General features: G+C 39.9%; 1 protein-coding gene across 4 annotated transcripts in view; it reads left to right on the top strand.

The window, feature by feature from the left end:
* The window catches only part of patj (PATJ crumbs cell polarity complex component), a 223598-nt gene that overhangs the window by 79758 nt on the left and 125084 nt on the right, over window positions 1-18756 (top strand). For 3 of the 4 annotated variants that reach the window (XM_088599125.1, XM_088599129.1, XM_088599127.1), the window contains exons 20-26: window positions 1420-1677; window positions 4013-4088; window positions 4587-4719; window positions 9266-9349; window positions 13171-13245; window positions 13617-13794; window positions 16015-16125. In XM_088599125.1, the coding sequence (XP_088455251.1) occupies window positions 1420-1677; window positions 4013-4088; window positions 4587-4719; window positions 9266-9349; window positions 13171-13245; window positions 13617-13794; window positions 16015-16125 (915 nt within the window). The remainder of the gene's footprint in view (window positions 1-1419; window positions 1678-4012; window positions 4089-4586; window positions 4720-9265; window positions 9350-13170; window positions 13246-13616; window positions 13795-16014; window positions 16126-18756) is intronic. The other variant, XM_088599126.1, reaches the window with a different exon arrangement.

Raw genomic sequence — 18756 nt, forward strand, 5'->3', positions numbered from 1 at the left:
ATATCACAGTACTGGTGAAAGCACTGAGTTACAAGGCAGATAAGTGCTGTACAGGCATAGTTGGAATAATTTGGATTTGAGGAAAATGGTCCTGGCATTCACAGGTACAGTCAGTGGTGGAGAACAATTAGAAGCAGACATTTAGAGAGTATATTTCACCAGCTGACCAGCAGAATATGAGTGGAGAACACTGGAGAGTAAATAGGAAGCAGATTGGAAATCAAGGAACAGGAAAAACTGAGTAATTGAGGGAATATTAAGCAACTTAAAGTTCTGCTAGCAGTTTTAAATTGTAGTACAGTGACACACTAATTCCAAATATGATACCCATAACAATGTGTTTAACATTAATCTACATAACACAACTATACACCATTCTGAGCCAAAAAGAGTAAATCCTGCTGTACAGTATCTGATAGCTTTATTATTACATTATGATGCCACAATCAATGTAGTTCTTGTAGTGATTTCCTCACTGAACATTCTACTGGGCTAAAGATGAAAGATTTGCCAGGAGTGACAGTGAACAGTCTAGCCTCTTAATCTCAAACAGCCGTGCGTAAATGTGTTAGAATGCCCCCACAGCTACTGTAGCCACAATAATTTTTGCAAATGAAATCGGTGCCCACGGAAAATTGTCACATTTCACAAATGACCTAAACATGTTACACAAGCAATTCATTTAGAAATAGTGATCAGAAAGAAAAGATGAGACATGGTAGAAATACTTGCTTGCATTTCTTCAACACTTTTCATCCCAAATAAGCCCAAAGTGCTGTAACATATAGGAGGGAAACCACTCTCCACCAGCAGCACCATTACACAGGAGATTGTGTGGAGAAGTCAGAAATTGCTTCACCAATATTAATAAGGCAGAACTTGTCAGAGGCCAGGTTGTGCCAGCCTAGAATAGAACTGAGCCAAGACACAGAGGTTAGCACCACTAGCAGTGTGAGGAAAACGTTTGAACATGTCCTTTAAAGGAAGGACAGCAGAGCATCCTCAGTCACTACACGGGGGGCATGGTATGGAAATTATCTTCCAGTGGGGAACAGAGTGTGACATTCTTGTCCACCAGCAACTCTTACAATTTAGCAGCTTGGCTTTCTTTAAATGTTTTCCATCCCTGTTCTGATAGTCTTGCTTAGCTTCTGAGTTCTGACAAGGTCAGTCTATAACGGTCCAACATGACAGAAAGTTTGGGGTTTTATCTGAATTCAGATGCCTTAATTAAAAATCACTTTATACCCGAGGTTTAAGTGTAAGGGAGCAAGCCAAAAAGATACCAAGCTGCATCTGATGCCAGAATAGCATTTTACCACATGGTAAAGTTATGAGATGAGCTTGCAGATTTGTTTCTTTGTTGAATACAGAAAGGTTTGGCATCACAATGGGTCTGCCTGTTTCCTTTCCTGGCAGTGCTTCGATGACGAGACTCCTCTTCTGGAGGAGCTGGTAGATGAACCAGAGGTGTACCTACGCAGCTCCCCCTTCCCCTGGAGGGGGCCAGGACCGGCTGGTGGAGACACCTTGGAGCTGCTGCAGCCGAGTGGCGCTCTAGGGAGGAGTGAAATGATGGTAGACGAGGAGGAAGAGCAGCAAGAGGGGATTCTCACGCAGGAAGAACTGGTCAACCCTGCTGACCTGCCTCCTCCTTACAGCAGATTACAAGAAGAGGTGAGCACAGGGGTGTTATCTTCCAGTCTGGTCTTTCAAACCTGTACACAAAAAAGCAGATAAGAAAACATGCACATGGACCAAGGTATGGGGAAACCTCAAGAAAAACACATGGCATGCATACCACTAGATCTTAAAACTTTGCAGCCAGACTCCATGCTGTTCTTCTTTAACAGAGGAGATTGTGATGAGGTTAATGGTATGTGGGATTGAACTGCTCAATGGCTCCACTCGTATTCAATTTGATTGAGATCCATGGGTTGTTCCAGATAGACATTGCCTGCCACTGAGAATGTCTGTTCATTTGACTGGGGATCTTAATATTGTGGCTAGCGAAAAAATTTTAAAAAAGAAGAAACGGACTTTAATCAAAGAATCCGCCATCATGTTCGATCTCTGCATTGCCTGAAATTCTAGCAACAGCCTTTCTTTATATCTCACATAAATCTGCTTTTTGTGGAAGAGGTTATTCTAAGTAAATGGGGTGGGAATCACTCCGTATCTGTTATAGTCTCTCCAGGCCAATATAGTTTACTTCCCCATGTGGTTTTGCAATTTAAACATTTTAGTTTAACTACTGTTCATGTGGTTCCAGATGTTTTTTCTTAGTTGCAATAAGTACAAACACTTGGTTTTTGTGCACTTCAGTCAGAGAAAGACCCCAGAGACAATTCTGTGCCCTTGTGTTCCACAAACTGTTTAGGGGGCTGTTTGCTACACAAATCTGATGTTTCAAACACTATTCTTTTTTTCCGTTTTCGGTATACCTGTCTGTGCCGTATAAATGTGAAGTACGGGTGTTTGCGGGAAAATTTTTGAGTTTGGGAACCAATCAGAGATCATAACATAGGATGTAGTGGGAATTTAATTTAACTTCCCTGACGAGCAGTTTTCAGTTTCAGACCAACATCAGAACAAGGGTGAGGCAGTCCTGCCATCATCGGTCCACAGATAACAACTTCTTTCATCAGCTCTTAAGAAAAAGCAGATCAAATTAAGACCCCTCCTTAGCTCAACCCTTCATTTGCATTGATCCCTCAGTGATGCAAAGCCTACTATGGAAAAGCGGAGCTTGAACTCAATTATTTAAAAGTGGTTAAATGCTCTGGAGAAGAAGCTATAACAACACCTGCCCAAGCGTGTCCATCAATTCCTTTTCTTTTCCCATTCAAAGCAGTTTAATCGCAAATTAGTTCATTTAATTGCTGTTTTATGGATTTTGCAGTATAGCGATGAGAAGCAGACAGAGTTGGTGGTTAAGTACTGACTCATTTCTGAGCAGAGAAACTGAAAACTGAGTATATACACAGAAGAGAACTTTTGGGACCCATAGAACCCTCTTTTATTTAACTCCTGAGCTGTTAGGCTTTTCTGTAAACCATTATTGAACTAACAATTAACTGATTTATTTGAAGTGCCTTATCTGTTCGATTGAGGGTTCAATGAAGAAACTTAAAGTGAGTGAATGAAACACCCGAAAACAGGACATTTTAGCACTAATTACAGGCCAAAGCCTTGCAGTATTTTGTTTTCCAACACACAAGCTCCAACAAAGACCTGAGATTTTCTCATGAAGTGTTGCTTCACAAATCCCCATGTAAAACTGTTGCAAATGTGAAAGAGAAGTTATGTGCGCTTGCGTTTTAACACCTCCAAGTGGTGGTAGGGCTGCTGATGTGTGTCTATCAGCCCCGTGATTAAGTTCATATAAAAAGGGATTGCTCCAGTTCCCTATGCCAGTTGCCAGTGAAAATTGAATGAAATCATCAGACATTCACCGTACTGTGTTTTTTCACAATGTGTCAATTCTGACAAATTTGTAATAAAACAAATTCACTTCATTGTATTAACAATGGTGAGAAAGCAGGCAGTTCCATCACACAAACAAAATTAAACTAGAAAAATATACATTTTATTTAAAATATTGTAATGCACTCTGTAGATTTGCAGGATGAGCATATAGATGCATGTACCATTTGGGCAATTAGCTCACCTGTGCTCTGATGGTAACCTGGTGCTTTAATTCTAGAACTGTACAAATAATTTGGATCTGCATTAGTCTCCCCTGGACCTCCTCAAACACAAGATAATAGTCCACACGCTGCTTTCATCTCCATTTCAGTGTTTCTTTGTGCAGCGAGTCACATGCCCATGCCACATCCCCTTCATTTTGCAGAAACTCAGTGTTTCTCTATTTATTAACGATTCAGATTTGCACTTTTGCATAGGAACATCAGAACAGGTGAGGGCTGATGATTTGTTGTTGGGCGTAAGGGTAGTACCATCCTTATCATCTCTGAATGTCTCCTGTCTCTCTTGACCTCTGACCTGCCAGGATGAAGACAAGGACCATGTTTATGATAACAGGATGGCGCCAGAGACCAGAGCACCCCTGAGCAGCCCTCACTCCAGTGAGTAATCCAAGTCCGCACTCTAGTCTCTCACAATACTGGTTTGTCAGGACCTTCCTGTACCTCTTGTGGCTCTATCAAAATTCTCTCGAAACAACACTCAGGATCACCAACGGCAGAATACAATTGAATTAAAATGTGTCCTAGATATTTTTGAGTTTCATATTGCCCGGCATGGCTTAAATTGCCGAGACCTCCGATCTACAGTCATGGAAGATGTCTATCAAGTAAGTCTGTATGTTTTGTCATCATTTTAGTGTCTCCAAAAGCACGGGTTTTGTGTTTTACAAAGAACAGAATAAGGACACTTTTTGAGAATCTAAATATAGTTTATGACACAGAAAGGATATTATACCTAAAGCTGTGAGAATTAAGGAATTTAAATTTATTGGAGCTCTGCTGTGAGATGTGGAATCTGGTTAGGATATGGAGTGTTGAAAGACTAGTTAAAGGCCTTCCATGTCCTGCACAAGTGTGCTCTATACTCTGTTCTTCCAGGTCCCCACATGAGCCTAATCCTGGAGGCCCCCGAAAATGACATGGACTTCGAGTGGCAGCCTGAAAGTGGGGGTGACTTGACCCCTTCCAGGAACAGCATCTCTGAACAAACTGAGATGGAGCAAGTTATTGAGTGAGTCTCTTAAATTTTCACCTGGTTAAATGGACCTATACTGTCAGTATGGAATGCATGTGGAACCCAGCACGAGGACAAACTGAAAAACATTGTGGCAGAGTATTAAGAAATATTGATCCACAGGAAACATGAATCCATCTGACCATTGCAAATACTTGTTTCCCTTGAGGTTGAGGGTGAGGGTACCTTTGGCAGACTGAAACCTGTCATTAATTGGATTGATATTAATTTTCAGATAAAAGTCTGGTCAGAATTTTAAGCTTGGCCCTGTAGCAAGGTTTTAGGAAACTCCACTACACCATTTCTCTGTGAATGGGTTAGGGTTAGTGTTTAACCACCGCCAGTCCTGGGAAGCTCATATTTCCAGAAATAGAATTCCAAAGAAGCAAACACTCTTTCTCATTGAGAAAGGAAGGTTTTGCGGAAATGTTCTGATTTTTAATTGAGGCCATTTATTTGTACAAATGTTGTATGATCATTTTAATTCAACACTTGTTTTATATTGCATTAAAGTAAATAATTGGACAATTTCTGTAATGTAGATCAACCGTGGGCTTAAAGTATGCAAGCGTCCGAGAGTGTACCTTTATAAAAAAGGTAATGGGATACCCTCGCATGACATTACTCATTGGTTATGTCCCACAGTGAAAATGTTTTCTCTTGTTGCTGCTTCCTTTCCAGTGGCTAAATGCATGGCGGAAGAAATGTTTTAAAATAATTTTTAATTCTCAAAACATTATGAAACCTCACCGTGCCACAGGAAATGTGGGATAATTCCCCTTCGTTAAGTCCGTTCTGATGTGTTCTGATGATTTCTTTAAAAAGGTCCTTGAAACCTGGCCAGATTCGTTGCACACTCTTGGCCTTCTCAGAAATCTTCTGATCAAGTCCCCAACCCCAGTTACCCATGTTAATTTGTGATACATGTGAAGGTGAGCACTTTGACCCCTGAAGAAAGTTGGTCTGAGAACTCGCTGTGCCTTTTCATCTAGGAAGGTTTGTACCTGTGCTGTGTTTGTATCCAGTGGTGTGTGTTGCTGGTGTTTGGTGGCTTAAGCTGCCGTGCCTGTCCTCATCTCAATGTGTAACACTGAGCTGTGACTCGCAGGGAGCCTCTTTGCAGTTATTGTCACTGACCGCTTGAGACTTGCAGTGTCCAGATGGCTTTAACAACCCGGCATGTGAGAGGAACACTGGGATAAGCGTGATCATTGACTCCAGATTGTGAGGTTTATTTCATTGCCAATGTTCATCAAAAAATGGAGAGATAAGACATAGGAAAAAGATTTCAAGCGTTACTATTGTGCTTCTTTCGCAAATTCTCATACAGCTGCATTTCTTGCAATGAGTTGTCCATGACACTGTATAATACAAAGCAGTTGTTGCTGTTGGCAGATTTCCCATGTTCGTTATTTCAAACTTCAACCAGGCTGTTGCTTGTGTGGTCTTCAGTAACATATGCTACTCTACTGTTTTTTTGTGAAGTACCTCAGTTCCTAAAGACTTTAATCAGAAGTTCGTTCTCTGTGCGTGCTGTTTTGCCTTGGAAGACAACCCACGCACAAAGTCCTTTTAATAAGATCAAAGCCAGGATTGTTAAGGCAGCAGCATGCTGTGGAATTCATTAAAGTCCTGCAGATTTGCTGGCACATTAAAGCTTAATGTACACAGCAGCCTGTACTGAGATGTATATGTCTTGTATAGAGCATTATTATGTGGCTCTTTGTAGTTAACAAAGTGATCGCAGCTCCACCTGCTGATGAAAATGGGCTAAAGCATGTGAAGAACATGCTCCTCTTGACAGCATTGCTTTTGTCTCTGGGTTCCCATCCTGGCAATCCTTGGACAATAATGATTTTTTTTTTTTTTTTTTAATACCTGGGGGTGTTAAGAGACACACCATTGCTGCAAGTGGTGTGTAACTTGTCCTTCTTTGGTCTCTCATTGCTCATTGCTGTCTTTAATGCTGATAACATATCAATCCAGGGAATCCAGTCACGGTTCACATTGTATTTGTTATTGTTCACTTGTAGCCTGTAGGCCACAAGAAATGCAACATTTGTATTTAATATTTCTCTATGAGCACCACAGGAACAGGAACCACATCCATTCATTCATTCACACTGCTGTCATTCTGGTGTTTTATTCTTTTTTTAGTTCTTTGGAAGCCTTGTTGGTAAGTTTCTGCTTCAAGACTGGAAAAATGATTTTCCATTTTTCCAGTCCTTCTCTCATGCTGCAATTTAAAAAAAAGAATGAACAGTTGCCAGAACAAAATAAGTCATCATTTAAGCCCGGATGTTGTCAATTTTCATCTTTGAAGACAAGGAAAGGTAATTTCCTTTCATAAAGAAAGAGGATAAAAGAACATATTAATGTCATAAAAGGGCATTGAGAACAGGAAGCACTTCTTTACTTTCCGCTAAAGATGGTAGGAGTCTGTAACAAGCTTTTACACATTGTTAAAGCTGATACCCAGCTTTCTCGTGTGCAGCAACATTACTGCCCTGTAGCCAGATCTCACTGGGTCTCTGCTGCTGAGCAGCGCTGGGCCTGGTCAGTCCAAGTGTGGAAAATCATGTTGCCGCTGTAAGTGAAAGGCACCAGTAGGTGGTGCTATTCTTGCTGAACCAGAATTTCCAAGGCCAGTGCTCCAGTAAGAGGTCGAGGGACAGTGTGCTGTACAAGGTGCCATTTTTCAAAGAAGACATTGAACCAAAGTCCTGACTACTTGTTCATTAAATATTAATTTAGAATGAGTAGTAGTGTTACCCTATTGTCCTGGTTAATTCTACTCTAGGCTTCTCCCTAATCCACCTAACCAGATGGGTTGCTGAACCTCCTTCTCTGTGCGCTGTAAAGCACTTTGAGGGCTACACACTACACCTATGGCAAGAGCTCAAAGCTCTTACACCAGAACAAAGGTTCAATTTAAGATTTAAAGTCCAGAGTTCTTATTCCTGTTTGACAGAATTCTGCACCCTTTCCTTTGCTCAGTTCCAGACAGAAATGGACTGTGTTTTTCAAAACACTGTTCAAGCGGTAAGAAACAAGCACAAATAATAAGAGTAAGAGCAAAGTTTTGAATCATCACAGCTTAGAAAGCAGGTACTGCTTTTCCAGAATGCTTCAGCCTGTATGTTTCTTACTGATGAAACACCACTGGCGTCGTAATATTTCTAACAAGTTAGTTTTCTCTGTCCTTTTTTTTAAACAGTGGCCTTTATATAAATGTGAACGTGTCAGATTCTTTTTAACTTGTGTTACTTGGTGACGAGTATCAATTGGATAAATGATGGAACACTGTGTTTTCAACACAAATTAGTTTTTCTTAAAAGTATTTTTGTAACTGTTCAGTCATAGGAAGTGTCAGTTAAGGAATGAAAGAAATTGCTTTCACCTGCTCTCAACAGTTTTGATCCTGATTTTGAGGCAACTTCATAGATTACATCTGCTCCAGGCTGAAGCCACATTGATCACAGCACGCAGCAAATTATAATAGCTCTGTCATTCAGCTGTTAAATTGTTTATTTCTTTATTTTTTGTCAAAATTGTTTTTCCAAAGTCATTTTCTCTGTAAAAGGAGGAATTGTTTGTGCATACTGTTATGCCTGACTAAATATTTTTCTATTTGTGCTCTTCAAGTATTGATGGAAAAATTTTAACTTGTAAGAGGACTTAAAGCAGAGCCTGGAGGCTGAATTCATAAAAAGGAATGTCTTTCTACCCATTCCTCTGAACTGATAAGCTGTCTTACACTATCAAAAGGGTGGTTCTGTAGGTCTCATCAGTATTAATTTTGTTACCACCTTCAAATGTGCTTATTTTAAAAACATACAAAAAATACAAAACACTGCCTATGTGGATTTTCAGATGCAGATATAAAACATAAATGCCACTTTTAAAGATAAAAGCCTCTTGTGAAGAAAAAGGCTGAATTCTACTAGCATGTAATTACAGCTCTCTGTTGTCCATCCTCAGATCCTGTCGTTCTGTTATTTTGTCCTCATACTGAAGTAAATGAGTCCTTTATTGTGAGCAGATAAACATCCCCATTTCAGGGTTACTGCAACACGTTCTTTTAAAGGAAAATTAAATGAAAAACCTACTCTGAAACGCAGCTACTTTAATCATGCTACCTTAAACCACGTAGATTGGCTTTGTGTCGATGATTAGAGATGAACATGAATGTTTAATTTTTCCTTCCTTTTTAACTTATGTATACTTAATTAAATGCACTATTTACAAGCACGGGGTTTTCAATTATCCTTATTTTCTCTTTCCATTTTCTCCACAAGTGCATTGACACCAGGTATGTGACAGGGGGCACTGCTGTACTGCAATTTGAGGAAGCCCAGCCAACAGCAAACACACCCAGCCCCTGAAGAGCACAGTCCAATTCCTGGTCTTCAGTGAATTTGCCCAGATTGGAGCCAGAGGTTAATTTTAGGATCCAGGCTCCAGCACTCTTGTACTTGTTGTATTGCTGTGAGTCCATCATGTCTTATTATGGAAGTTTAACTGCTTTTTCTCTTCCTTCCAGGACGCCATTAGTCTTTCCATCTGGAATGGAGGCAGGGAAGAGGAGGAGTCAAGGGGCAGTGCCCTCTTATTTAGGAATAACCAGGTAAAACTATGGCTATGAAAGTAATATTGGGCTGACACCTTTATCCACGAGCATCCTGATATATAGCTGGTTATTTTTCTACAATTTGTTCAAGGGTACAACAGCGGTATCTCTTTAGGGACGTAAACCCACAACCTTCTAGTCCAGAACCCTAACTGTTGCTGCTCCACACGGGATCCAGCAGACCCCTGTGCGTCACTGTGTTGTGAAGTTCTATAGGCTTTGTTTTACAGCAATATAAATGATACTCAATACAAGCCCCTTGAGGAAGCGTGCCTGCAAATGCAGACATATTAGAAATGAAATGCTTTATTTAATATTTATTGTATCAGGGGATAAAAAATGTGAAAAGGCAAAAAAAAATTCATTACGTTTAGGAATTAGTACATTTTTCAATGTTAAATAAAATCTGTGGGATTTTATAAGTTCTTAAAATTTATATAAATGTATTTTATAAATATTATGTAAAGTAGGAAACAGCAGATTAATTATATTGTTTTCAGAAGTACACTATAAAACACATCAGAATTTAGTGTGAGATTCACATTTCATAGAAGTTTTCCTATCACAAACCAGAATGAGGAGTACTGTACAAACCACAGATCACTGAAGTTCCAAATTTTTACAATTTAAATAGTCAAAACCTTTAAAAAGGTTTAAAATGCAATAAATACAAGAACTGCTCAATTGGTTCTCGGTGCAACCTGTACCTGTTTAATGACTTCACTTGTCTTCTGCAGTTCAAAGTGTCAAGACCTGAGATGGTGTTAGATTGACTTGAATATGCCCTCATTCTTTCAGCACATCCTACATGTAATTCTCCATTCATTTTCCTAAAATCAGCAAAATATTTATCGGAGAAAAGTTCAGCAAAGCCAGTGGTTTAACTAGTGGTTTCACTAAATCAGGCTGGTTTGTTGAGAATGTTATTTACAAATTCTTTGTTGACATCATCATCATCATCTTTCTCATTTATCACCTCCACATTATCAATGTTTCACAGTGGAGAGGAAAAAGTGTCAAATTGTGTCAAAGTGTCAAAGATGTTTTGATTACATAATGTGCTATTTGAATTTGGGTGCAGCCTAGGCTCACTGCAATGTTTTTTTTTATAGTAAGGTGCATGTTACAAAAATACATACGTTGAACATCTCTGTCCAGGAGCCTGTAATTTTAATTTTATGGTATGCTGTAAGAATAGCACAGGGGCTCACTTTCTAAGCTCACCTATTATGAAAACTCGCATACATACAGTCAGTGATGTCAGCCCAGTGACATTATGCCTACAGTAGTTCCCCGGAGGCACTAGGTCTTCTGATTGTCAGAAGTTGTTAGTAACGGAATTAGGTGAAGTATTAACTTATATTAAATTAATATTGGAATTTTTTCAATGTTATCAACGTTGGATTTTAAAATTAAAATTTAAAATCCATTAACAAGGTATTATACATTGTATTAAATAATCCAGATCCAGTAGGCTCCAGAATTATAAGGGTCTAGTGGGTTGACAGTAGATTTCTAGAGTAACTCCAACTAAAACACTGATGTTACATACATGTGCTGTCAAATTCAAAGGAGCCCCTTGTGAGAATAGCACTCACTGCAGAGAGAAATTGTGCTTAGTTGGCTGTTTTGATACATTGTGATCAGATCTAATCAGTATGGAAACTGCAACAGGAAATAATAATAATAATAATAATAATAATAATAATTGCTTACACTTATATAGCGCTTTTCTGGACACTCCACTCAAAGCGCTTTACAGGTAATGGGGACTCCCCTCCACCACCACCAATGTGTAGCATCCACCTGGATGATGCGACGGCAGCCATAGTGCGCCAGAACGCTCACCACACATCAGCTATCAGTGGGGAGGAGAGCAGAGTAATGTAGCCAATTCATAGAGGGGGATTATTAGGAGGCCATGATTAGTAAGGGCCAATTGGAAATTTGGCCAGGAAACCGGGGTTACACCCCTACTCTTTTCGAGAAGCGCCCTGGGATTTTTAATGACCACAGAGAGTCAGGACCTCGGTTTTACGTCTCATCCGAAGGACGGCGCCTGTTTACAGTATAGTGTCCCCGTCACTATACTGGGGCATTAGGACCCACATGGACCGCAGGGTGAGCGCCCCCCGCTGGCCCCACTAACACCTCTTCCAGCAGCAACCTTAGTTTTTCCCAGGAGGTCTCCCATCCAGGTACTGACCAGGCTCACACCTGCTTAGCTTCAGTGGGTTGCCAGTTGTGAGTTGCAGGGTGATATGGCTGCTGGCTAAGTAACTCAGAGAAACTAAGAAATCAGAGAGGGCAGACCCTGGGGATTTCAAATTCTTTTAAGACTGGTTCTGTCACGACACTGTCTGTTCTGGAGTACAGGCAGAGTGTGCAGTAGGGAATAACTGAGCAGCAGGGCAGAGCAGCTTGAAGAAGGCAGGGCTTGCCTCGCACTTTTCACTCAGACAGCTTATCAGGGAAGCTGGAGCTGCCCCTGTGTATCTGATCACTCATTTCCTTATTGACTAGACATGGTACAGTACATTAGAATAGGGTAGAAAAATATGATCTGAGCATTGACATCTAATGGGCTTTTTCTTGCTGCCGCTGCTTTTGAAACTTTACAGTTACCTTGAAACGTATATTTAAATATATGCTCCATTTTTAGAGTGTTTTTGGTTTTGTCTGTCATCTGATGACACAGCACTCTCCACTTCTGTCCTCTTGGACACATCGCCCAGCACTGAAGCTGAATCTCTTAACATTCAGTTTGACCAGCTTTAATGTCCTTGTCTTCCTCCTGACTTTCAAAGTGCCATTGCCTGTTACCTGATCTTTCTCATGAGTCATGGACTTTTGCTTTATCTAGAAAGCTGAAGAATTTGGTTATAACACTTGCATTACGTTGATTGTATTAGACTCTATGCTTGCATTAGCATAGTTATTAGATTTGTACTGTTGGCAGAACCGTGCAATTAATTTAATTGTTCCATCTCTTGATCAGCGCCATGTCATTCGCCACATGCCATTTGCACATGTAGGGAAGAAAGCTCGAAATTCAGATGTCCTCTTCCTACTTGCCTGTCTTGCCGTTATTGCACTAGAATCAGGCTTCATCACCTTGCAGGATGGTAGAAGCTCACATACTAGTAGTACCTAGCACCTGCTTGAACTGACAGCCTCCACCAAAGAAGGCTGCAAAAATCAAGAGAGTTCAACTTGGAGAAAAAACAGTTCAGTCAACCATTTCAGAAAAAAATCAGAGGTTCTGTAGAGCCTTGGAAAACACAGTTACCACAAGCGTCTGTTTGTGAAGCACCTACAGCGCTAGTATGCACTCCCTTTAAAATGCTAAACAAACGTACAAAAAATAAATGTTACTATAAAGTACATTTAGTTCTCAATTTACCTAATAATTGGCACTCAAGAATACTTATCACTTCTTAGTTTAGGACTTTACTAGTCCTCACTTCAACAAGCCCAGTAACAGATGATTTGTGAAGTTGTAGAAACAGTGCATGCTGCTGGTACCCAGTTGCACAAGGGGATGAATAGTGTCGATTGGGCAAGAGACATGTAGGAAGATGATTTTAATCTCGGTATTCTTCCAGACTTCAGGACTGCTCATCCTTTACAGTACTAAAAGACACTGTTCACCACCCACCACTAGCAACAACCTCCCTTCACATTGTACTGGAACATTAACAACCGACTGTTGTATAAACGACTTTTAGTACACCTGTAGAATTGTTTTTCCATGAAGAAGTGGAGTTGGTTTTATGTTTGTGCCCGGCTCTGTGAGATAAGCTGTCTGTGTTCCTCAGCAGCGAGCTGCCTGAGAGAGAAGAAGGGGAAGGGGAGGAAACGCCTGCCTACAGTCACTGGGGTCCCCCCAGGAGGTCAGACCCTGCCTCACTGTCTTTCTCTGCTGCGCCTCAAAACACACCTTCTCAAATGTTTATCTTTGATGGGCTGCCCGAACAGCTCCTGTAACGGTCACTCATTCAGTAGTATGAATGTTTGTGTTGCCTGTCCTTCAGAAGTGGTTTTGTGCTGTATATTTATTTAACAGAGTAAATGCAAAAGAAAACCCTCTACTTCTCCAAATGTCAGAGTCTCCAACAGCTCAGCACTTTCTGAATGCTTTTCGTTTTGGATCGTTTGAAATAATAGCACTAGAGGCCGTTTTGAGTCCATCATCAGCCGGACTCTCCCCGTGTTTTTCTGAGATGTTCCTCCTGAGGGTGACAGCTGTGGTACCTGTGTTCAGGGTGGAGGTGTGGCGCGAGCCTGCAGAATCTCTGGGCATCAGCATCGTGGGTGGCCACACAGTCATCAAGAAGCTGAAGAACGGGGAGGAGCTGAAGGGGATCTTCATCAAACAGGTCTTGGAGGACAGTCCAGCCAGCAGGACCAAGGCCCTGAAGACTGGGGACAAAATCCTAGAGGTAGGTCGTCGAAAATAAAAAAAAACAAACAAGCTTTCACAGGAGTGCATACAGCAACTGGACACAAATAATGTCACAAACACTTTTCTTGATCATACTGGACTCCAACTTCAATTCAATGCTAGCCCATTGTGAATCTGAATGAGATATGCAGGACTCTTTCAAACACATTAAACATAAGACATGAATGAAGATGACACATTATCGGAGAGCCTGTTCAGACACTTGTGTAAGTGGGTGTTTCAAGGTGATGAGGAGATGGTGAAGAGCTCCATGAAGTGAGAGAGTTTAATTAACATGAAGCCATTCCTAGTTGAAATCTAAACATGAAATGACATTGCTTCACTTTTATATGCTAGTCACTGTGATTTGAAGGAAGGATCTCGCTGAGAACCACTCACATCTCAGAATGAAGAGCCCTCGGCAGGCCTGTGAGGTGAAGTTGTAATGAGCTCCCTAGTGGCCACTTGCTGTTGACTGTGCTTGTCTGCTACCAAGGCTGTAGTGGTCACCTAAATGGGAGATGACATGTGTTCATGTACTGCATCATAAAATAATAAAATGCAGCATTAACAGCTTGCAAAGTTGGCAAATAGCAGAAACTATTGTATAAATCTTGCTAATCTGCTGAAATGAGTCAAGAAAGCACTCGGCTCTAAAAAAAAAACAGCTGACTCAACTATTGTACTTGCCAATGTTTTGGAGTATGCTTGAAGTCTAGCATCAGTCTGCAACTGTGCTGGCCTGGACCAGAATGATGCTGGTGTATTGGAGATATGATTCACTGGATTCACAGCAGCATTGCCATGCCAGGACTCCCTGACCAGTTACAAGAAGCACATACAGTTGGCTTCTTGTATCTCATTGGTTGTAGATTTCCATCAATAGATGGATATTCATTTATGGCTATTGTTGCATTTTACTGCTAAACCTTGTTAAAGAAACTTTTGATAAAGCTCCTTTTAGATCGGTAATTGTAAAATATCAGGATTAGAATAGTGTAATTACCACAATAGTACCACAGGGATATGTATTAGGATCACTGCTTTTCCAAATTTATTTCAAAGATCTAGATTCTGCTAATTATTAGAAAAAACAGCTGTTCTTATGCATTAATAAATGTAATCTTCTAGACTATGTAGGGAAGCAATTCAGAAGGCAAAAGCATTAGATATTGTGGCAGGACAGTTTAAAAATGAGCTGTAGTTACAATAAAACTGCCACTAGATGACACTATTTGGTCTCTAATTACGTGCAAATGGTCACACCGGGGTGACTGAATTAATTGGGAAATGGTTTAGAATTTCACATTCTCACATGGGCGTAGAGTTCTATATGGTATTTAAAAGACATGCAATGTGCTAGTGGTAGGTTTTTTTAGTTGTTTTGGGGTTATGAATCCTGAAAAAGTGAAATAAAGCCTCCTAGACTTCTCTAGGCCATCATTTTTGTATGTGCAGACCCTTAGGATTTAGGAAGGGCAGGGTCTGTGAGATAGATATATGTAAATATAGATAAAAGTGTAGAATTTAAATCAAGGGACGGAACTTTGAAATTGTAGAATGCACTGGTGAGACACCATTTAAAATTTCCTGTACACTTTTGGCCACCTTTTTATATCAGAAGATTTTGTTGTTCTGAAGTCAATCCTAAAGACAGCAACATTCAGCAACATACATTTTGGGTTGAAAGTAATATTGTCTGACTGATAGGCTGCAAGACAGAACCTTGAACCTTTTAGACTTGAACAGAGACGACTGTGATGGGAATGCTCAGTAAGCTTCTTCAGAAGTTACTATGAAATCTGAAGCACAGAACATGTGCCAGAAAAGTGTGCTGGGTGGAATTCAGTGTGCCTGGTGGAGGCTTAACAGCCAGACTCTTTTCAGACCACCTTTTTGCAATGGGATCTTTAATGACCAAGTAGTAACGTCTTTGGTTTAACACCTCATCCTAAGGATGGCTCCTCCTATACGCTAGTGTCCCCTATCACCATGGACAGTGGTTTTGAAAATTGTTTCTGAAGTTTTCAAACATGTCCAGCAAGACCACTTACAGCAGAAACCATGTTTTCCTTGTAGGTACCCATTTCTAGTATTGACTGGGCATGGTCAGTGATAGTTTCGTTTCTGAGATCTGAGAACCCTAGATTGGAAGGTCTGACACTGCTGTCATGTCGCAATAAGATGTTGGAGTCATTTTAGTCTTGTTTTGTGACAGGTGTCAGGGATGGACCTTCAAAACGCCAGCCATAATGAAGCGGTTCAGGCCATTAAAAACGCGGGGAACCCAGTCATCTTCACCGTGCAGAGCCTCTCAGCCACACCACGGGTAAGATTAAAGTGCACATTTCTAAAACTGTGTAGTAAACAGAAATAAAGGAGTGGGCTGCCCTCTGATACTTAGGCTATTTGAGATATTCTCATTACTGAGTTTTGTACTGTCATACTACTGACTATGCTGTAGCTAGGGCTGGGCGATATGGCCAAAAACATTATCACGATAAAAATGTTCATATCAGTTCGTATCGATAATTATCACGATAAATGTCAAATCATTATTTCTTTCAAGTTTAAAGGCAGATTTTTTCTCCTGAGTGAAAGTTGAAGAAACCAGACAGTTAATTGGTAAATTAAACAACTCTTTATTTTAAGAACACAACTAACACTTGCCAAACAGCAGAAACATTAAACAAATCTGAGGTAGAGAGTATTCAAGTCTTTTTTATGTCAAAATATCCATGAGTAAAATTTCTTAATAGAAAAATTAAATACTGCAGTGTGATAAAACACACATAGAAGATGGCTCAGACAGACTGCAAAGTGCTCTGTTTTATGTCTGATCGTAAAAAGCCAAAATATCTCCAAATTACCGAAGTTGAATGACCTTTTCTGTCGACGATGTCATCGTCCTTCGAGCTGGTCGTTGGCAGCACTACATTTGCTTCAGTGTCGCTCATTTCTCCACTCTAACTACAATCCTGTCAGCCACCACCATGTGGGTCAACAACACCACGTTAGCTGCATAAACATATATCTAGAAAATTTATCGAACTTTTGTTAAAATTATATCGCGATAATTATCATTTTCGAATTATTGCCCAGCACTAGCTGTAGCTAATATTTTTAAAGGAAGAGATGGGGAAAGTTTTACAATGATCTACATACTGTTTTTATTAAATACCTTGACGTTTAATTGTGTGGGTCATTACGTTTGGCATAGAAAAGGGTTTAAATATTTGTGGAATCATGATGACCTTTCCAGTTTTCTTTCATATTACCAATTCATTTCTTTTTCCTTTTTTGAGTTGAATTTGTGGAGTAAGTTGTTTATATTAAAAATACTATTTGCTGCTTCAAAGTGACTGCAAGCCATAAAGCAACAAAATGTGAAAACTGTGGGAAAAAGTCCTTCTCTTCCTCTGATGCAAAACGTAACAGAGGATTAGCTGTCCTTTCACACAGCAGATCAAACCAACACTGAACCCCTCCACTTGTTTTTAAATATCATCCGACCAGATGTCATACACCAGTTGGTCAGATGATGAAGGACGGCGGGTCATTCTCCGTTGAACAATGTGATTCAGACACGAACCTCAATTTGGGTACATTGTAGAATTATATAAATTGTTACATTATAGCATATATATTTATTTGGGGGTTTTAATCATGGACATATCCAACAAATAAATTAAACATCTGAATTGTGGAATGCATTACCAAATTGTTTTCAATGCACAACCCAGTAATGTCACAATACAGTGCGTTACAAATGTTCTATTCAGTCATCAACGTAATAGACACATTTACTAACGTCATAAAGAATCAGCTTGCAGCTGAAGTAATACTATTAACTTGTAGTGCTGCCAGGGGATGACATCTGTCTTCTGCATCATGACTTGCTGATGGACCACAGCTCTTTAGGGTCTTTATGTATTCTTCCATTTGCCCAAGATGTGGCTTGTTTTTCTATTTATCCAACTAGTGAGATTTATGAAGATATTTTCCATTCCAGCAAAAACAACAGTTCGGGTTTTAATAGTCTTCTAAATGTTCATTTATCAAAACTTTTCACTCTCTCCCTAGCAGAGATTTGATTTGATTTATATCAAATCAGTTTACATTAATTAACTGTTTGAAAACAGTTAAGCTTCTCAAATGGCTGCTTCATTGCTCAAAACCTGGATCTACCGATACCATTTTTAAAATAAGTAAAGGCCTTAAACCACTAGTCATTTAGTTTTATGGATCATCGCAACTGTTCTTGGTTGGAATTTTCTATACTAGTGTAGATGCACAAATTCTGTCTTGTTAGTATCCTGCACGGTCTGTACTGAGTGGGCTTAAGTCCCAGCAATTTATATTAAAGCGTGATCCTGGATCAAATGTTTTATCCCATGAAGAGCGGGGACCGAGAATTTCCAAATCCCCTTAAAGCAGAACAAAAACACCCACTCCCTGTCACCAAACACCAGTCTCCTTCAATACATTCTCTCTAATAAAATGAACTGCTCCTTTCCCGACATGAGTTATTACTCTGCTCACAATGAGCAGCATGATTGGTTACACCGTATTAAATTGCTCTAATAATCTCACAATGTTCCCTTAACATGGTTATCATGCTGGTGCTCTCATTAACACCTTAGGGATCCTCTGCATGGCTGAAATGTTCCCCACAAAGCCGCTTTGATCATTAAATCTGGTAAGACTTAGAAGAAAAGGAAAAGAAAATATTAGAAAGAGAAATAAAAAGTAATGTATTTGTGGGTGTTATACTTTACCAAATAGTCTCTTATACAGTGTAATGCAGCAGGTTTCAGCAGCCATGTGATAATCACTGAATGGTTCCATACTGGTGATGAAATATGAATGATTAGTGGAATTAAGGATCATTCCTGTTTTACATGTCAACCTCACACATCCATGCTCATGTAACGTTGCCATAGCTGAAATGTAAATGTAG

Source organism: Lepisosteus platostomus, chromosome 11, assembly GCF_059453375.1.
Source record: "Lepisosteus platostomus isolate fLepPlt1 chromosome 11, fLepPlt1.hap1, whole genome shotgun sequence".
Lineage (NCBI taxonomy): Eukaryota > Metazoa > Chordata > Actinopteri > Semionotiformes > Lepisosteidae > Lepisosteus > Lepisosteus platostomus.